We start from the raw sequence: 19,851 nt of genomic DNA, 5'->3' as shown, positions 1-19,851 counted from the left end.
CCCAGCCCCTGATTCTGACCTTTTATTTGCCCCTCTCTTGTGCTCCTTGTCTGACTTACATATACTCTTTGCCCTGCCTCTGATTCTCTTTAGTGTCTCTCCTTCCTCTTTCTATGACTTTACTTCCCTTTCAGAACATCTACTTGCTATCTTAACTTTTCTTTCTTGAATCTATTTCTCTCTTTCTCCCTTTCTCTGTTTCCATTGCTTCCGATTCTACAGTCTCTGCCTCTCTCTGTCCTTCTCTCTGGCTTTCTACCCCTTCCCCATCTATGAGAAATTTGTTCTGAATTCTGTTTCTCCTTCTTATCCCATTACTACTTCACCACCGCTCCTGGATTCCCTGCCCAACGTTGCTCTCTCAGCCTGTTCCTGAGTCAGTGTTTCTGGGTCCCCACCCTTTCCTATTCCTGCCCAGAGTTCTCATTCATGCCCTGGCCTGGGGCTGGGAGCCGGGAGCCCCTACCAGAGCCAGGCTCCTCCCTGCAATGGAAACAGCAGCTGTGAGACTGGCTCCAGGAGGCATGTTGGGTCCAGTTGGCTGCCTCTGTCTCAAAGAAGCTCAGAAAATCAGACGCAGCTCTCACTCAGATGCGGTGTCCCATCCTGCCAAAGCCCAAACCCAGGGAGCGGGCACCAGCTGCACAAGCAACCTCATCCCATGTTCGCAGGCACCCGCACCTGTACACACACACACACACACACACACACACACACACACACAGCCAGGCCATGAGCACTGGCAATCACCTCTCACTGGGAAATGCTGCTGGCACTCAGGGTCATCTAAAAGGTGCTTCCTCTCTTCGGAGGCTACTCTGGCCTTAATTGCCAGTTTCCAGCCTTTGGAATGTTTGCCACGTGGACATGGATCAAGACTCAGTAGGAAGAGAGAATTCTGACCCATCCGTGGATTGGGATCTGGCTTCGTTTCCATCAAACCCACAGGTTCTGCGCCTTGTAGTCTGGCCCTACGCTTTGCAGAATCTAGATTTAACATTTATTTACTGGGCAACTCTCTACCAGTGCATGAGCACCTGTCACCCCATATGTACCTCACAGCAACCCTGGAGGCAGGCACAACGGTCCTCCATTCCACAGCAAAAAGACTTAGGCTCCCAAGGTCACCGGCCAGTCAGAGGCAGAATTTGCAACCCACACACACCTGATCTGCCCACATTGTCCGTTACCCACCATGACAACCCAACAGTGGCCATTTGACAGTGGGAGGAGACGCTGAGAGATCCTGTGGAAGCCGACCACTGGCAGCCGGCTCAAGTCCTGGAGAAGAAACAGCAGAACTGAATGTGTGCCGGGAGCCGGTCCATCCTTGCTGCTTGACACAGTCGCTGCAGGAAAGAAACATCTGCACAGCATATGTTTCAATGGACCTGGCATATATAGCATACTGTTCTTAATATGTTTGCTCCCTTTAGCGCCATGTGTTTTAACCAAGGTAACCTCTCCGAGAAAGGTTGTTTCCCCAGGTGGGGATCTTTCCCTGAGGTTAGGGAGGGGATACAACCCCTTAATTAAGTGCCAGGCGGGTAGTTAAGCTACATAATCTTTACTCCCTGGAATGGAGATAAGAAACGCCCTAACCTTTGTAATAGAAATGGACAGGATTAAAATTGGCTGGTATAAATACGGATGTAACAAGACAATAATCATCAGATCCTCATCAGATCCTCATCAGCTCCTCATCAGCTCCTCATCAGCTCCTGATCAGATCCTAACCAGAACCTAGCCAGAGAACATGGCAAAAGATCCTGGACAGAACCTGGCTACAGAACTTCACTGGAGAACCTAGACAGAACATGGCAAAAGAACCTGGATAGAACCTCGCTACAGAACCTGGCGACTGAACCTGGCTGGAGAATCTGGAGAACCCTGGCTGGAGAACCTAGCAAGAGAACCTGGACAGAGACTGGCTAGAGAACCTAGCAAGAGAACCTGTACACAGAACTTGGCTGGAGATCCTGGAGGGAGAACCTCGCTATGCTGATCAACTGAACGCTGACCCCGTGTCATTCATTCTTCGCCGACTCCGTCCACACCTTTGGGGACCCCTGGACCTGCTGGGGTTGGACCCCAGCAAATGTGGTCGGGTCTGATATCCCAGTGGGGGCCAAGCCACAGTCATATTTCTGACGAAAGGCTCAGATCTGCATATCGGGGTGAGGGAGTGTGGCACTCAGGGTTGGAGGTGAGGCCCCATCACGGGAATCACACCCTTACAGGAAGCCAGAAAGCCTCAGATGTCAGAGTGAGGAGTGGCAGTGCCTGTTTGGAGATGCCCAGCTGGTGGTCTGATGGTAGAGGAAGGAGCAGCCTTCTGCTTGACTCACAGCCCAGACCCCTTGACACTGAGTCAGAGTGGGCACCTCAGGCCTAGTGTTGGTTCTGTGCACGTGGTCCTGCTCCCAGCCCGGGGTTAGTTCTACTGACACTGCGCCGGGCCTGCCCTGTCTGGGGTCCTGGGGCCATGGACAATACATTGACGGTGCTTTGGGCTGCAAACTCTCAGGCCCATGCCCTCCAGGGTGCTGACCAGGCCCCGCCAGACAAGCGTGGCTCACTTCCTCATCATGCTGCTGCAAAGGTTTTCTAGATGCTCCCAGGTACTCCTGCTGTTTGCCGCTGGCTGGCTGTTAGCTGGTGGGTCTCGCCAGCTGCCCAGTGTTGCTTCTCTCTGCTCAGCCATTTTGCTGAGAGTGGGGTGAAATGGCAGGCCAGCCCATCAGCCGCACATGCTTGAGGAAGGGAGGGGCCGAGGTTCACCAGACCGCAGAATCCGTTCCAAAGCGAGTTGTTCCCACCGCCTTTTGTGCCTCCACCTTCCACTGGGTTGCAATCCTCTCCTTCCCCTACCGGGTACCGCGGGGGCCCTGGCCTCGTCGCCTGTCTTCCTGGGAGCTAGGAACAGAGCTGACATAGAGGAGGGGATCCGACACTGTTGACGTCACAGGTGAATGAAGAGGCGAATCTCAACAAGCTGGACTAATGAATGGGAGGTGCCCCGAGTGAGTTTATTAAGAATGAGTGCCAAGATCCTGCTCGAGCGGGGACAGGGGAGTGGGCGTGTGCTGCTGGTGGGAGAGCAGACCCTGCAGGTGGCACTCCACACTGTGCGCAGCACTGGGGGCTGCCGAAGCCCAAAGGTAGCCTTGGGCCCTGGCAGCCCACGGTTGGGCCTGGGCCTCCTCCACCCTGCATTAGCCTGCAGCACCCTGGCAGGTCCCAGACCCCACCTGCTGAGCAGAAAAAGGGCAAACCTCTTAGGGTCCTCTCCTCCTGAGATAGGAGCACTGTGGCGTGGACAATCTACCTCCTCAGGCTCAGGGCCATGGCCCAGGCTAGGGGGCCAGCTTCCCATCTGAGGCCCACTTGCTCCTTTGTGTTCTGGGCCGGACACTCCCTCAGCCCAGCCAGGCCGCTTGCTCCAGAAAACGTTCGTTTGCTGTTTAAGTGTGTGGAGCTGGGCTTAGCTTTCTGCAGGGGCCGCCTGCTGCATGCTCATTCCGAGGCTGTTCCTATCAGACCTGGCCCCTGTGATAACTCCCTGGCAGAGATCAGGAATGACAGCAGCACATGAAACAGACGCAAAGGAGAAGCTCAGCCTCCTGAAACACTCCGCTAAGATGGCGAATTCACACCTAGTGGCTGGAGGAGGTGAACGGCAGGCTCCACATTCACAAAGTTAATTTCCCACATGAGGAAGGTGCAGGGGAAGCTCCTGGGCGGGCTGTGAAGTGGGTATTTGGTACCCACCCCAGGTGGCAGGATGAGCTCACTGAATCTGTCTCCAGGAACCTTCCCAGCCCCTGAGCAGCTGCCCCCACAGAGCTCCCACAGGGGCCTAGACCTGTCTTCATTCCCCAGAACCACTGGTATCCTAACTTTCTCTGTTCACCTAGAAACCCCACTAGGGACTCGAGAGACCCCTTTACTTCCCACCTTGTGCTTGTAAGTCAGACAAAGCCGTCTGAGCCATGCATGCCTCATCTGTGAGTGCCGAGGGCCTCCGGCGTACTGAGCATTGTGTGGCGTGTATTTCGTTTAATCCTCATGAGGGACACTTATTTCTCCATTTTACAGAAGGGAACTGGGATCTGGGCTGTGAAGTACCCTCCCCGAGGCCCCCCTGTTCCTGGAGGCAGGGCAGCTGGGTCTGTCTCTAAGCCTGTGCTTCTCCCCTCTCCCCCTGCTCCTCACAGACTCTGACCTGGTCCTCTGTGCCTTTGGTTCTTTCACCCGCCAGAGCTGCCAACAAGCTACAGGCCAGGCCCCGTGCTGGCTGAGGTGTGCCCTCCTGCAGAAAGCTTTCTATTGCAAGAAACTCTAGTCTAGGCCAATTATTGGGGCCTTGGTGCCCTCTGCTGGATAAAGACTTCTTCTGGCTCCGTGCACACCTGGTGCTTCTACCAGGACTTTCTCTGTGGAGGTGAACGCCAGCCCATGGCCCCCTCAGACACAGAAAGCGTGTCTGATTGCAGGGCTGGGCCCCCAGGACTAGTTGGCTAAAGGCTAGGTTTGGTCAGATGAGCCCTGGAAAGAGCTGGACCTGAAAGGCCATGGTTACTGGGTGGACGGCAGGATGGAGTGAGTGGGGCTCCAGCTGGGGGTGTCAGCCCTGGATGGACCCCTGTGAGTCGAGTCTGCTGAGGTCTCCAGGTGCCAACGTGGGAGGTGCCAAGCCAGGAAGATGGACAGATTTCAGAAATAGGGTGTCTTCCAGGTGAAAGGAGACTTGGGCCTCGGTTTGACCCCAGGCCTACGTGTCAGCTGCATGGATTGACCCTGGCCCTTTCCCTCCAGACACACAGCCAACGTCCGGATGTGCCTGGTACCCCCTGGTCTGCACATTTGCTTGTGTCACCCCTTTCTCCTTAGGTGACCTCCAGAGCTGCTCCTGGGAAAACCTCCCCTTTGTCAAGGCCTGGAGGGACTAAAGCTGCCTTCCCATGGACTCTCTCAGGGAAAAATTGTGCCAATGTCTTCCATTTGCCCACCAGATCCTCTCCCTGCCTTTACCCATCCCTTCTGGGCCTCAGGAGGCTGCTCTGCATAAGCGATACCACCGGGGTCTCCTGCCTCCCTAAATGACATTGAAATGCCAGAACGTCCTTGGAACGCTGTGGAGGAAAGAGTCTGAGGCTCAGGAAAGTGGACACGCCGGAGTCCTCTGTTACATGCAATCTGCTCACAGCCCTGGGAGACGCTGAGGACACGCCCTTCGCGCGCGCATTAAGGAACACATTCATGGCGGTGGGGGTACCTCACCATCCTGAAGGACTCTATGATGCTTGTCCTCTGTAAGCCAGGGGTGGCCGGGGGAGGAGAGGAGCGTAATCCAAGTTCATTAGCTCCGTGTGGAAATGGGAGCCCAGATAGATGGCAGCACCGAATCATCAGAAACAAGATGAACACAATGACCAAATGAGCCACAGATGTGGAGTGATTCTCGGTTCTTGGGGCGTGTTAGGGATCCGTGGGGGTGGCTAACTAACCACAGGGTCGCCCAGGGGAAGGGCAGGGAAGCCGTCCAAGGCGCTGCTAGACACACACAGGAAGACAACGCCTAGGTCTGCTGGGTGGGGACCTGGAGTCATCACCGTGCGGATGCATTGCCTCAGACCAGGTCCCAGGCTGAGCAGCTCGCAGGCTCAGAGCTCTGGACTGAGCTGCATCCTGGGTCCCTTTGAGAAAAGAGTATGTCATACGTCTTCCTCCAAGGGCCCCTGTGGTCATTTACCGGGTGACTGTTCTCTTGGAAAAGGGAAACACCCGGCCCACCCAGGAGGGCACCAGGCACTCGCTCTGTTGCTGGCGTTGATGAGGTGGGCTGCCAGGAATCCTGCTGCCAGCAACCCAGGGAGTTTGGCAGTGGGTCCTTCCCTACCTGAACCTCCAGATGAGGACTCGCCCCGACTGGCGCCTCGATCGCAGCCTGTGAGACCCTAAACAGAGGTTCCAATGAAGCTGTGTGCAGACTTCTGACCTACAGAAGCTAAGGTGTACATTGTTTTAAGTCGCTAAGTATTGTGGTAAGTTGTCACACAACATGAAAAACTAATGCAATGCATGGTATCTTAAAATGCTGGTTAAATTAGAAAAAATTAGAATATTAAATGCTGAAGAGGATATGGTGAAATTTGTACATTTAAAAATATATATTTTTGATTGATTTCAGAAAGAGGAAAGGAGAGAGAGAGAGAGATAGAAACATCAATGATGAGAGAGAATCATCAATTGGCTGCCTCCTGCATGCCCCACACTGGGGATCGAGCCTGCAACCCAGGCCTGTGCCCTGACCGGGAATCGAACTGTGACCTCCTGGATCATAGGTCAACGTTCAACCACTGAGCCACGCTGGCTGGAGAAACTTGTACATTTTTAATGGGTATTAACGCTGTTTTCTTTTATTATGAAAGTTTTCAAACATACACAAAAGTAGGAAGAATAGTACAATGAACCCAACTACAACCATGGCCTAGATTCTTCCCATACTTCATTTATTCCTCCCTCTTTTTGTGTAATAATTTCAAACAAACCCCAGACATCTTGCCATTTTCCCTTACACACATTCAAGTATGCCTACTACAAAAAAAAGTCTAATTTTTTACATAACCACCTTGCCATTATCATACCCAAAAATTTTAAAAGTAATCTGTATAGCTAATGCTCAGTTCATATTCAAATATCTCCAATTATCTAAAGAATATCTTGATCCACTAGATTTTCTGGAACTTGCAATATGAAACTATATGCAACAAAAGCCTTAATAACATTTCTATTCTTTGATCCAGTATGACTATTTCTGAGGACTTATCCTAAGGAAAAAATTCAAAAGATTACAAAAGCATGGTATCTATTAAAAAGTTGCTTACAATGGGGAGAAATTGCAAAAAAAAAAAATCAGATATGTAGGGTATTAGTCAGGGTGCATTCTGGAAAACGGAGTCCTCGCCAGTAGTTCAGCAGTGGGAAATTAGAATGGGGAAGTGATGGCAAAGGTGTTGGGATTGGAAGCCATTCAGAGATCGGTAACAGCAGGAAGTTTCTCCCACTCCTGCTGGGGAAGGACAAAGGGAGGAAGGAGGTGGTGGTACCTGATTCTAGACATTGGGGCCACATGGGAAGGGGTATCTGAAGAGGCCAGAACCAGAGAGGAGACCCAGCCCTTGTTGGCACCTTGTCCAAGGTACACACACACACACACACAGAGAGAGAGAGAGAGATCTCCGGGCTTCTCCCTTTTTCTTGTGCTCCAGTCTCCTGTGAGTGTCTCCAATTGGCTGAATCTGGCCAGAAGCCAGTGGCAGGGGATACCAGGAAGTAAAGTTTTCAGGGTTAGTGCCTGCAGGACACAGGTCCCTCCCTCGCCTCCCTTTGGGAGCCCTATAGGGAATAATCTGAGAGCAAACAGGCATATGTCTGGCACATCAGCAGAGGCCCTAAAATCTTTCCAGCATAAAATAAGGCCTAAATAAAAATATCCAACAAAAATATAATTTCTAAGTTATGACACATCCACTCAATGTGTTCTTTGACCATTAAATTATAATTATAAAGCTTGTGTAGAATTATGGAAAACACTTATATGGATTATAATATGACATTATTGCCAGTCTTTGCTTTTTTCTTTTTTATGCCACCTATCACTTTCCAACAGAAAAGATAAATCTACTTATTTGTCATGTGTATTGCTTGTTCACTCACACACATCGCCCCCTACTTCTGCTATAAAGTTAGCTCTGTGAGGGGCAAAAACTTTGGGTTTTTTGTTTTGTTGTTGATGTAGCTCAAGTGAACATGCCTGAAACATAGTTGGTGCTCAGTAAATATTGCTAAATGGATAAAGTGATGTGAAGAAGGCAAAATACAACACTCACTTCGCAAGGTTGTTGTAAGGGTTAAGGGAGAGGGGGTATGTGTGATCCCTACCACTTGGTAGATACTTCTTGTACTTAGTGAAAGCTGATTTGACCTAAGTACAAGAGAGCAGGTGGGGGAGGAAGGGCTGACAGTCCACTGGAGAGTGGTGTCTCTCTACCCGTAAGGATCCACCCTAAAAGGGAAGAGCCTTCATGATAATTCCCAAAGAATCAATGTGTTATGATGAGCAGAAACCTGGATCTATAGTCACCCCTCCACTTACTAGCTCTGTGTCCTTGGCCAAATTACCTAACCTCTCTGGGTTGTACTTTCCTTATCTATAAAGTGGAAATGCAGTAATAATAATACCTGTCTCAGTGGGTTGTATAAATAGTGTTGGCACACAGTGGGTGTTCAGTAATGCTGGGTTCTTGAGTGCTGGCTCATCCTTCCTCCTGGGAGTCCCCAGCCAGGTCTGGAGCTGTCCGGAGTGCTGAAGACATCTCCCCTCCCTCCTTCCCTTCCTCCCTCTCTCCCTTCTTCCCTCCCTGCCTCCCTCCTTCTTTCCCTCCCTTCCTCCCTCAGGTCCTCTCTCCTTCATTCCCTCCTTCCTTTCTGGCTTGGTTCCCCAGAGCCCTGGAGTCTGAACAGATCCAATTTTCCACGTGGCTTCTTCAGGTTCCTGAGGGGGGCAGTGAGGGAATGAGCCATATATGAAGCCTCGGGCAGGAGTCACTGGCAGCCGAGGGCAGCAGGAATGGTGACACACAGGCTGTTGTGACAATGGGGGCTCCCCAGGCCAGAGCCTGTTTGAAGAGCTTGACATCGAGGACCCTGGTGTGGGAGCCTAAGAGCCACAAAGAGGCAGGGAGTCAGCCCCAACAGCGCAGTATGGCAGGTGGGTCTTCAGGGACCTTGTCCTGAAGGAAGGCAAGAAGGGCCAGGGTGGGGGTCAGGAGGGTGACCGTTGGGTACAGAGGTGGGAGGAGCCTTGACTCTGGCAGGAATCCCCTATCCCCATTCCCTGGCTTCCTGGCATCTTCCCTATTTGGGGGGTTTAGTCTGTTAATGTAGCTAAAGGCTTCTTTATCTTTCTGGGTTATGATCGTATGGAGTTAACTAACTCCTTGAACTTGGCTCTATGAGCCAAGCAATCTGTGGTTAAAAATACTAGAGGTCTCGCTCCTGGAAGGTGTGCATTAGCCCATTGTGCTGGAGGTGGGAGCACGGGCAGCCCACATACTCCTGGGAGAGGGGACATGGCCAGCCTCAGAGACAAAAATCTCCTGATATTTATTAACAACCAGGACATCAGAGCTGAAGGATCTTTGGAGACCTAAACATCTAAATTAAGCCCTCCCTGTACAAATGAAAAAACCGAGGCATAGAAAGAAATGTAAACTCCATCCCACAAATCAGGAGCAGAAATGCAGCTAATGCTGGCTCCTGCCCTGCCCACCTGCCCCCTCCCCCCCTTTCCCGGCTGACCCTGCTACAGGCCTCAGCCTTCTGTGAGCCCCTGCAGGCCATCAGATGCAGAATTCCCAGACACTGAGAGTGGCCAGCAGGACAGTGGGGCCAGGGGAGCCTGCTGCTGCTTTGCAGGACCTAGGGAAGGCCCTTCTTATTCCTCCTTTCGGTGCCTTGGTTTCCCCACCTGTACACAGAGGACTTGGTTTAGATGTTTAGATCTCCCAGGATACTTCAGTTTTGATGTTTGAGGTATTCAATAAAAAGAGGTGAGTTTTGCCTTTGCCTGGGCCATGGGAAGCCAAACCCTAGTTCAGCTTAGCCCTAACTTTCGGTGAGACCTCAGACAGTCACTGTCCCACTCAGTTTGCCTCTACTCAGGGCCTCGGGGAATACAGGCAAAGCAGTGGGTCACAAGTGCTTCGGAAAGTACAAATTGAGGGGCAAGGTGGCTGTCATTGGCATCAGCCACATACGCTGACATTCCCACCCGGAAATGATTAGCTCTCTGTGAGCCCAGAATAAGTCCAGCTTCTCCCAGGGGCTCGTCCTGAGGGGCGGGCTGCTAGGAGACCACGTGGAGCATCATGGCAGAAGAGGAGGGAGGGTGCGGAGGGCTCCTCAGAGGCTGGCGGAAGAGCAGCCGTCCCCCAAGTCACCGAGCCCTGAGCTGGGAGAACCCTGGCATCACAGACCCGGAGGAACCACACTTGGCCAGCTCTGCAAACTGGCTTCCTTACAGCTGAGGGGCCGAGGCCCTGAGTGGGGCAGAGGCAGGACTGGGGCTGGAACTCAGACTCCTACCTCCCGGCCAGCTCTGTTTACACACAGTGCACCTGCCTCCCCCAAAGATCCACAGATAGTGATGGCGGTGGTAACTGTGCCGTTTAGAAAGTACCTGCTTACTCCCTTTAGTAAGTGCTGCTTACTCACCTACTTACCCAGTGAGTACCCCACTGTGCTCTCCACATTGCAGTCTTCACACAGCACGACCGCTGGCTATTCTCATCTCCATTTTACAGATGAGGACGCTGAGGCTCAGAGAAGTTAAGCGTCTTGCCCAAGGTTAGGGGCTAGTGAGGGATGAAAGTAGGATGGATTCGTCTGTGTGATTCCAGGGCCCTTCTTATTCCTCTGCTCTGAACGTAATTTCTAAGGAGCTACGCTGCACAGGCCATCACTGTTGGCATCGGGAGGGTTTACTCTTACTCTCTCGCTCTACACTTCCCAGGGTCAGCTAGTTCCAGCTGGGCCTCCCCTGGGAAGCCCTCCCTGAGCCTCCTCAGGAGGCCCTCAGAGCCTCCCCACTGGCCCTGCCTATTGCCCCCACTGTGGTCAGCTCTGTTCCTGGCTGGGACCCGCCTCCCTACCAGCCTGGCAGCTTCTGAAGGGTGAGGAGGGGCCTCATGCCTTCCTGGGGCACCCAGGTGGAAGGCTACTGGCTGCATGAGTGGTGGGGGAAGACTTGGCCAAGTCCCGTGGGTGGGGAAGGGCAATGCTAGGGATGCAGGCAGAGGCCAGGCAGGGTTGCCCGGCTGCAGGACGGCATCGAGGTCCTGGCACAGTAGGACGGAGTGCGGACGCCCAAGTCCAGAGGCCCACTCCTCAGTTCCCCTGTGTTTCCTCATCTGCACAATAAGGATAGAAAGTCCTCTGACTGCACAGGGCTGTGTGGGGACCGAGAGGGAACTGTGCACATGCATCGTAAGCCCTCTAGCCACAGACATGCGACGGGGGAGCTACCTGACCCAGGCCCTGCTTACACCGTGGGACCCATGGGTTCCAGCAGAGTCGGGTGCCATAGAATGGTGCTGGGCTTGAGGGTAAGAGGCAGGGAGGCTCCGAGGCACCAGGAGAACTTGGCCCACCTTGGAGGGCGAGTGCAGGGAGAAATAATAGCAATAGATGGACAGAGGTAGGGTTTATGGGACATCTAAGTTCCAGGGACTATGATAAGTGCTTCACATGTCCACCGTAACTCCATCAAGTAACTTTCATTATCCACATTTTACCAAAGAGGAAGATGGGGTTGGAAAACTTCAGAGACTGGTGTAGGGCCACGAGGATGGGAAGCAGTGAGCGAGTCTGGCCAGCTCCAGCTCCAGAGCCCACACGCTGAGCCACCGAGCACCAGCCCAGGACCAGGCGTGGGCATCATGGGGGTCTCCCAATATCACGGGTCCAAATCCCTTGTTTTACTAATGAGGAGGCTGAGTTTCTGGGTGGGTGTGTGTGTGTGTGTGTGTGTGTAGGGAGCTGTCTCCAAATTATGTCGAAAGTGCTGGCAGAAGATGCTGGAAACCTTGTCGTTCTCCTCTTTCCCAGGACCGCAGGAGGGCTTGTACCCTGAAGGTTGGCACTGGAGGCTGCCACACGGGAAGACTTGCCCGGGTCTGCGGGGGTCCCCTTTCATCCATCCGAGGAGAGCCCCTTCCCTGCCGCTTTTCTCTGTGGCTCTTTGGGGTGTCCTTCTGTGGGCTGGCTCCCTCCCCAGTCGGGCCTGGGGGGTGGGGACATTTACCCTGGGGGTGCTGGGTCCCTGGGACTGTGACCCCATCTTTGCCCAGGCTCTCCCCAGAGTGGCTGCCCAGCTGGCTGTGGACCGAGCCAACCAGGACTCCTCACTGATGCTGGGCTCGCGGCTGGCTTCCGTGGTCCTGCCCACGGGCTGTGACACGCCTCACACCCTGGCCACGTTTCTGGTCCACAAGAACACCGTAGCTGCTTTCGTGGGTCCTGTCAACCCTGGTTACTGCCCAGCGGCAGCCTTGCTGGCCCAAAGCTGGGGCAAGACCCTCTTCTCCTGGGCATGCGAGGCCCCTTTGGGAGGAGGTGAGCTGGTGCCCACGTTACCTTCGGCCGCCCACGTGCTGCTGTCCGTCATGAAACACTTCGGCTGGGCTCGTGTGGCCATCGTGTCCTCCCACCAGGACATCTGGGCGGCTACAGCCCGGCAGGTGGCCGTGACTCTCAGGGCACACGGGTTGCCTGTGGTGCTGGTGGCTGCTCTGGGACCTGGGGAGCAGGGGGCCACAGAGGTACTGAAGCAGCTGCATGGCGTGGACGGCCTGAAGGGTAAGTGCACGTGGTGCTGCCCTCCTGTGGGCGGCCTGGACTCCATGTGGCCGCTGATGGGGAGTTCCCTCCACATCAGACGCTGGGCTGAGCACTTGACCTCGCGTTAACCTCCCAGAAGCCCTGTGAGCTAGTCCTGCTGAGGCCTGCACTTTGCAGCTCAGAGAAGGGAAGTAACATGCCCAAGTCACACAGCTGGCAAGTTCAGCGGAGTTTGAGTTCTGATTTAAACATCAGCTGTGGAGTGGGAGCCAAGGGCTGTCTTAGTCCTTGCCTGGTACAGAGAAGGGGATGAGAGCGTAGGAAGAGAGCCCTAGGGAGGGAGTTAGAGCCAGTCTTTGTTTCTTGGAATTAGACTCAGAACTTTCATGGATTCATTGATTGATTGCTTGCTTGATTGATTGATTGCTTTCTGAATTTATCAAGCCCCTGCTGTGCTGGGTGCTGGGTTGCATGGGTGCTGAACAGACAGGTGCTTATGACAGAGAGGTCAAGGTCATCCCAAGAAGCAGAGGCCGGGAGCATTGGAGGGGGCACGGGGCTGGGCCCTGGAGGATTGGAGGAAGCTTCCTGGAGGAGGTGACACTTGACACTTGACACTTGACACTTGACACTTGACATGTCTTTAAGGAAGTGGTTACCCAGGGAGATACATGGCAGAGCGGGGTATAGGAAGAGGTGTCGTCTAGACTGGGGTTTTCACACTGTGGGCCATTTGGGTCCATAAACTAACTTAGTGAATCAGACCAGCATTACAGCAATAAGAAAGAGAATGAAACCGAAAGCGATAGAGAAGAATGAAACAGAATGGGAATACAAGTAGTGAATGGGAGAGTGCATTGCAGATAGCAGGATGAAGTCTCCCTCTTGGAAACCTCCTTTCCGTTTTGTGAGTGCACTCACGTTTCATATACTCATTTGAGAGCACACAAAGGTAAAAAGTATTTCTTACCATTGGGCACAGTTTGAAAACCACTGAGACCAACCACCAAGTTCTAGATCCGGGGGCACTGAGGCCAGTTCCAGGGAGGAGGGGCAGGCTGGCAGCCCCCGAGCTCGCGTGGCTGGGTGGTGACTTAGAGCAGAGTGGAGCAAGGGACCTGGCCCAGGTGTTCCCGCTGCCCCTCGGGGTGGGGCCTCGCTTCTCCGAGCCCAGGTTTTCCAGCAAGTGAAAGGAGAGGAGGAAACCCACCGCCCAAGAAGCAGATGTATGTAACCAAGTGCTGTGTAAACATTCAACCAAGAGTCACTGAGCAAGGCTCTGGGGGTGGGGGAGGAACTGGCTGGGTCCCAGCAGTGAGGCTGGAGTCTGGCAGGAGACAGATGTGTATTTAGACAACAGAGGAGCTGATCTACTCGGGGGTGGGCAGGGCTTCTCAGAGGAGGTGACATTAGGGCAGAGCCTGAAAATGAGAAGTTGATTGCAGGAGGGGGTGAGGGGGAAGGCCTTCCAACAAGAGGGGTCAGCTAGCGCAAAGCAATGGAGCTAGTGTGTTAATGGGACTGGGGGAACGAGCCGTTCACCTCTGTGTGGCTGGAACATGGTGGCAGTCGGTGGGGGAAGCTCATCAGACTCCCTCTCCGACACTTGCAGGAGATTGCGTTCCAGCCACTGTGCTGACTTGCAGGAGCCAGGATGCAGAGTGGTTAGGGGCACATGCTCTGGACTCAGACAGCCAGGATCCCACACTTGACCCACTTCCTACCAGCTGTGTGACCTCAGACAAGTCACTAAACCTCTCTGTGCTATAATATCCTCGTCAGTGATATGAACCTCATAAAAGTCCTTACTTCATGGGTTGTGAAGAGGAGATAAAGGGCTTAGAGCCCTGCCCTGCACACGGAGAGCACTGCTTACAATCAATGCAGGCCTTTACCCATTAGCCTCCCCAGTTTTGTGCATTAGCTCCCTCGTGTGGCCAAATATAGAACAGCTCCAACTCCCAGTAAGAGAGAGGAGATTTGGTGAGAAGTGGAACAGAAGCCAGGCAGAGGAAAAGGGACAAAGGAAGCCCTGGTTCTGTGTCCCTTCAGTCCTGCTGGGTCTCTCTCCGAGGACCTTTCTTACTATTCTGAGGCCAAGATGGGGTGGCTCCCACCCATGTCCACATAGCATGGCCACCCAGGCTCAGCAGAGGCTGGGCTTCAGGCTCTGACTTCCACATGACGGGAGTCCTCAGGCCCCAGCAAGACCATCGGCCTTCCTTGGTGGTTCCATATTCCTGGCTTTTTTGGAGAAAGGGCTTGCAACAGGAACCTGAGGCCACTCCTTAACCTCTCTGGGCCTTGGTTTCCTCATCTGAAAGTAGAGATAATGATAAACATACTTCTTAGTACTGTTGTAATATCAAATGACTAAATGTTTACAAAAGTACTTCAGGCTAACAAGAGCAAGCTGTCAGTGTACACTAGCAGTTGTCAGAGACAGCAGGGCACAGGGAGGGTGGGAAGTGGGTCATGATGATTGGGTGTGCCAGCTGGAAGGGAGCTAGTCTCAGGTGAGATTGGGTGGTCCTGGGTGTTATGGTTACAGAGGGAGCAGATAGAGGGCGTATTTCTCCTTTCCTCAGACTGATGGGGAGGGAGGGCGCTTGGCAGTGGCAGCAGAGGGTCGGGGAGGACCTAAGAGCTCTGGGCCACTGACTTCTGGGCTCCAGGGAAGGCTGCAAAACTGAGCCTGCCACGTCTGCCTCCAGTCGTGGTGCTGTGCATGCACTCGGCGCTCCTGGGAGGCTCTGAGCAGATGGCCCTTCTGAGACAAGCTTGGGCCCAGGGCCTGGCAGATGGGAGGCTGGTCTTCCTGCCCTACGACACCATGCTCTTCGCCTTGCCCTACCGGAACCGCTCCTACCCAGCCCTGGGCCGCGGTGGGCCCCTTCGGGAGGTCTATGATGCCGTGCTCAGCGTCACCCTGGAGTCTGGCCCCGTGGACGAGGTCATCAAAGCTGCCGGGGCCAGTGAAGAGGGAGCCGCCCACCTGGAGCCAGAGCAGGTAGGTCAGTGCAGACCCTCACAGGGTTCAGAGCACTGGGTCAGGGGCAGGTGTGCATGCGCTCCGCCCCCATGCAGGCCTTCCTGGCCTTGGCCAGCTGCCCACCTGGCCTGTCAGTCCCACCTCCCCCATGGGCACAGTACCCATCCCTTATTTGACAACAGGTCTTTGTCTGGTCCCTGGAATTCTCTCTCTTTCTTTCATAGGGAGTGTGTGTGTGCGTGTGTGTGTGTGTGTTCTTTCTCACATTATTCGCTCTTTGGGCCTGCTGGGTCACTTCTCCTCTTGAGTCTCGTTTGCTTCTCTTTTTTAAAACTCTGACTCAATTCCTCTATTTGTCATTTCTGGCCCAGCCTCTTTCTCTTGCAGACATTCTTCCTCTCCTTGTTCTGTATCTCTCTAGCAAGTTGTGCAGATTAGAAGGGGAGAGTGTTGGCAGTGTGGGAGAGTGGGAAGGTCTTCTGGAGTCACCACGGTGAATCTGAGGAGTATTGGGTGGGGGGGTGTGGCTGTGGCTCTGCTTGGGCTCATAGGACTCAGGTGGCTGTGCTTCTTGATATAAGAAGACAATGGTGCCTAGAGGTGGTGACAGAGATTCAGATGCAGATGAAGGGTCATTAAGCCAGTGATTCATCTGACAAATGTGACGTGTGTCCTTCTCATGTGCCACTGTGCCAGGTGGCGGGGACACAATGATGGACAAGACAGAGCTGGCTTTCAAGGAGCTTTCATTCTGTTCGTGTGAGATAGACAATAACTGACCAACCTGATAACAAAATTTTACAGTGATAATGTTGCCGATAAGCTAAAACAGGGTAAAGTGACAGAGAGTGGCTGGGGTGGAGAGTGGGCAACAAGAGATAGGATGGGCAGGGAAGCACAAGGTGGCACTTGATCTGCGTGCTGAGTGTTAAGGAAGCAGCCAGGGGAAGCTCTAGATGAGGAGCAGCCAGGTAGGGGAAAACAGCAAGTGCAAAGGCCCTGGGGCAGCATGTGCTTCAAAGCCAGAGGAGCAGGTAGAAGGAGTGGCTGGACTGTCATGAGTTATGGGGAGGCGGATCCGAGATGAGCTTGGGCCTCATCATGAGGGTCATTCTAGGCCAGAGTTAGGAGCCTGAACTTAACGTAAGAGAAACCCTCAGTGGGCTTAAGTAAGAAATTATTTGATTTGTCTTTTTAAAAATCACTTTGGTTGCTTTATGGGAAATGGCCCGAAGAGAGCTCAATGGAGCAAGGAGGCCCTTGGGAAGCTCCTGTGTGGTCCAGGTGAGCGGCGAGGGTAACACAGACCCAGGTGGCAGGAGTAGTTGGTGAGCAGGCAGTTGAGTTTGGAATAAATTCTGAAATAAAGCCAAAAAGATGTGCTGATGAACTGGAAGCGAGAAAGAGAGGAGTCGGGAATCAAGCTGAGGTTTGAGACACTAGGCAGGTGGCAGTTCCATTTCCTGAAACGAGGGAGGGAGGACGGGCTTGGTGTGGTAGAACCAGGCAGGCCCTTGCAGGACCGGGAGTTCTGTTTGGGGCATATTAGGTAGATCTGAGGTGCCTGTGAGACGTCAGGGTTGGTGGTGTTGGTGGCCATGATGGTGGCAGTCATGGGGATTGTGAGGCTGCTGAGTGGGGACTGAGGCGATGGTGGGATCAAAGAGAGGAATATGGTGGGGGGTGATGGTTAGGGGGTGATCATCCTCGAGATGGCTCCTGGCAGGAGGGCCGGGACTCAGGCATTTCTGGGAGCCTGTGCCGGGGGCAATGGGGTTGAGGGACCTTCTCTTCCACAGGTGTCTCCACTCTTTGGGACCATCTATGATGCTGTGGTCCTGCTGGCCTATGCCCTGAACCGCTCTGGGAGCCATGGGACAGGGCTCTCTGGGGCCCAGCTGGGGGCCCACACAGGGGCTCTGGATGTGGCTGGCTTTAGCCAGAGGATCCGGACGGACGAGAAGGGCAGGAGGCTGGCTCAGTATGTCATTTTGGACACAGATGGTCAGGAAAGCCAGTTGGTCCCCACCCACATCCTGGACACAGGCACGTGGCAGGTGCAGCCCCTGGGCAGGGCCATCCACTTTCCAGGAGGGGCCCCTCCGGCACGTGACTCCAGCTGCTGGTTTGACCCCAGTGCACTCTGCACCAGAGGTAATTCATCTACCCACCCACCCATCCACCCACCCACCCATCCATCCACCCACCCATCCATCCATCCACCCATCCACCTAAACATCCATCCACCTAAACATCCATCCATCCATCCATCCATTCATCCATCCACCCATCCATCCACCCACCCATCCATCCACCCACCCACCCACCCATCCATCCACCCACCTATCCATCCATCCACCCATCCACCTATCCATCCATCCATACATCCACCCATCCATCCACCCACCCATCCATCCATCCATCCACCCACCCACCCATCCATCCACCCACCCATCCATCCATCCACCCACCCACCCATCCATCCACCTAAACATCCATCCATCCATCCATCCATCCATCCATCCATCCATCCATCCATCCATTCATCCATCCACCCACCCATCCATCCATCCACCCACCCACCCATCCATCCACCCACCTATCCAACCATCCACCCATCCACCTATCCATCCATCCATCCATCCATCCATCCATCCATCCACCCATCCATCCACCCATCCACCCATCCATCCATCCACCCATCCACCTATCCATCCATCCACCCATCCATCCATCCACCCATTTATCCATCTATCCATCCATCCATCCATCCTTCCATCCTTCCATCCTTCCATCCTTCCATCCATCCATCCATCCATCCATCCATCCATCCACCCACCCATCCACCCACCTAAACATCCATCCATCCATCCATCCATCCATCCATCCATCCATCCATTCATCCATCCATTCATCCATCCACCCATCCATCCATCCACCCATTTATCCATCCATCCATCCACCCACCCATCCATCCGTCACTCATTAAGGCTCTCCATGTGGACAGTCAGGTCAGTCCTGTGAGGTGTAGGAACAGGTAGGAAGAAGAGACTTGGCACTCTGTAGAGAAGATCGAACCAAGAGTTGTAAAGTGCAGGGAAGGTTAGCAAGGCCTCCCCCTCCGCTGAGAAGGGCTAAAACACTCACAGAGCACGTGGTCCCAGGCAGCCGCTTTTAATCCAACTCCTGACATCAGGGCTCGAGATTCGGATTCAGTGTGAGGAGGACTCTTCTGACAGTCAGCGTGAATGACAATGGCGCTGACTGCCAGAACAAGTAGTGTGCGGCCCATTGTGAAGGGCATGTAAGAAGAAGTAGGATAACAACGGACAGGGATACACAGTTTTAACCCAGCACCTGCCGTATCCAGGCCCTGTGTTAGCAGCCAGGGACCCTGAGATGACTAAGACACAGGCCCTGCTGTCCAGCTGCTCTCAGTCCAGTGAAAAGAGACCTGACATCCAGCAGACAAAAGGCCATAGTGTGATCAGGACTATGATGGGGTCTGAGCAGGGTGCTCCTGGCCAAGGCAGGGAGCCTGAGGTGAGAACCCAGACAGCAATACTGGAATCAGTCTCTGTGTGTGATGATCTGGCCACAGATAGGAACTTCCTAATTGGGGGCCATTCTGAACTTCACCCCTGGGAGGCGGTGGGCAGAGGTTTGTGTCCCCATTCCCCAGAGGGGACCAAGAAGCAGGTGCAGGAGCTACGTGAGGGGCTGTACTCCTTGTGCGGTTGTTATTGTTAGGACTCACGTCTGCCCTCTCCTCCCCGCCAGGTACGCAGCCCCCGGGCAGCTTCCTCGCTCTGGCCCTGGCCTGTGTCGTGGTGCTAGCGGGTGGGGCCCTCACTTGCCTCATCAGGTGAGACTGTGTGCCTGAGCCTTCACTGCGCTTCTGTGCCCCTAGCCCAGCCGTGGGCAAACTACGGCCCGTTTGAAATGAATAAAACTAAAAATAAAAAAGACCGTACCCTTTTATGTAATGATGTTTACTTTGAATTTATATTAGTTCACACAAACACTCCATCCATGCTTTTGTTCCGGCCCTCCGGTCCAGTTTAAGAACCCATTGTGGCTCTCGAGTCAAAAAGTTTGCCCACCCCTGCCCTAGCCCCTCCGGGCTTCTCTCCTGTGGGCAGAGCCCTGGCTTTCCCATCGTCTATTCCCAGGACCTCAGGACGGCCCTGCACTTCTGTCCATCCTAGAGCCCCTGCCAGACTCTGTGGAGGCCGGGGTGCTCCTGAGGAGGCCCTTGGGAGACTTGGGGAAGAAGCCTGGGCCTCACACAAGACCCCGTCCTCCCCGAGTTTCAGCCAAGCACCTGTGCAGTGGGCTTGGCCAGGACGACCTTCAGCTTTGGAAAGTTCTTTCTGGTCTCAAGACGCCTGTTCCCTGAGGCTCAGCCACACCCAGGAAGGGGCAGCCCCCTCTCCCAGGCCGCACCCAGCTCT

The 19,851-nt window shown here is 53.8% G+C and overlaps 1 protein-coding gene across 1 annotated transcript in view; it reads left to right on the top strand.

The window, feature by feature from the left end:
- The first annotated feature begins 8,769 nt into the window (after positions 1-8,769).
- The window catches only part of LOC139018443 (guanylate cyclase D-like), a 34,924-nt gene continuing 23,842 nt past the window's right edge, over positions 8,770-19,851 (top strand). Inside the window, exons 1-5 of the mRNA XM_070427043.1 lie at positions 8,770-8,776; positions 11,674-12,423; positions 15,120-15,415; positions 17,197-17,551; positions 19,178-19,262. Of these exons, the coding sequence (XP_070283144.1) occupies positions 8,770-8,776; positions 11,674-12,423; positions 15,120-15,415; positions 17,197-17,551; positions 19,178-19,262 (1,493 nt within the window). The remainder of the gene's footprint in view (positions 8,777-11,673; positions 12,424-15,119; positions 15,416-17,196; positions 17,552-19,177; positions 19,263-19,851) is intronic.

Source organism: Myotis yumanensis, unplaced genomic scaffold (genome assembly GCF_028538775.1).
Source record: "Myotis yumanensis isolate MYYU_CA2020_CCGP unplaced genomic scaffold, mMyoYum1.0.hap1 SCAF_10, whole genome shotgun sequence".
Lineage (NCBI taxonomy): Eukaryota > Metazoa > Chordata > Mammalia > Chiroptera > Vespertilionidae > Myotis > Myotis yumanensis.
This window is presented reverse-complemented; position numbering and strand designations above follow the sequence as displayed.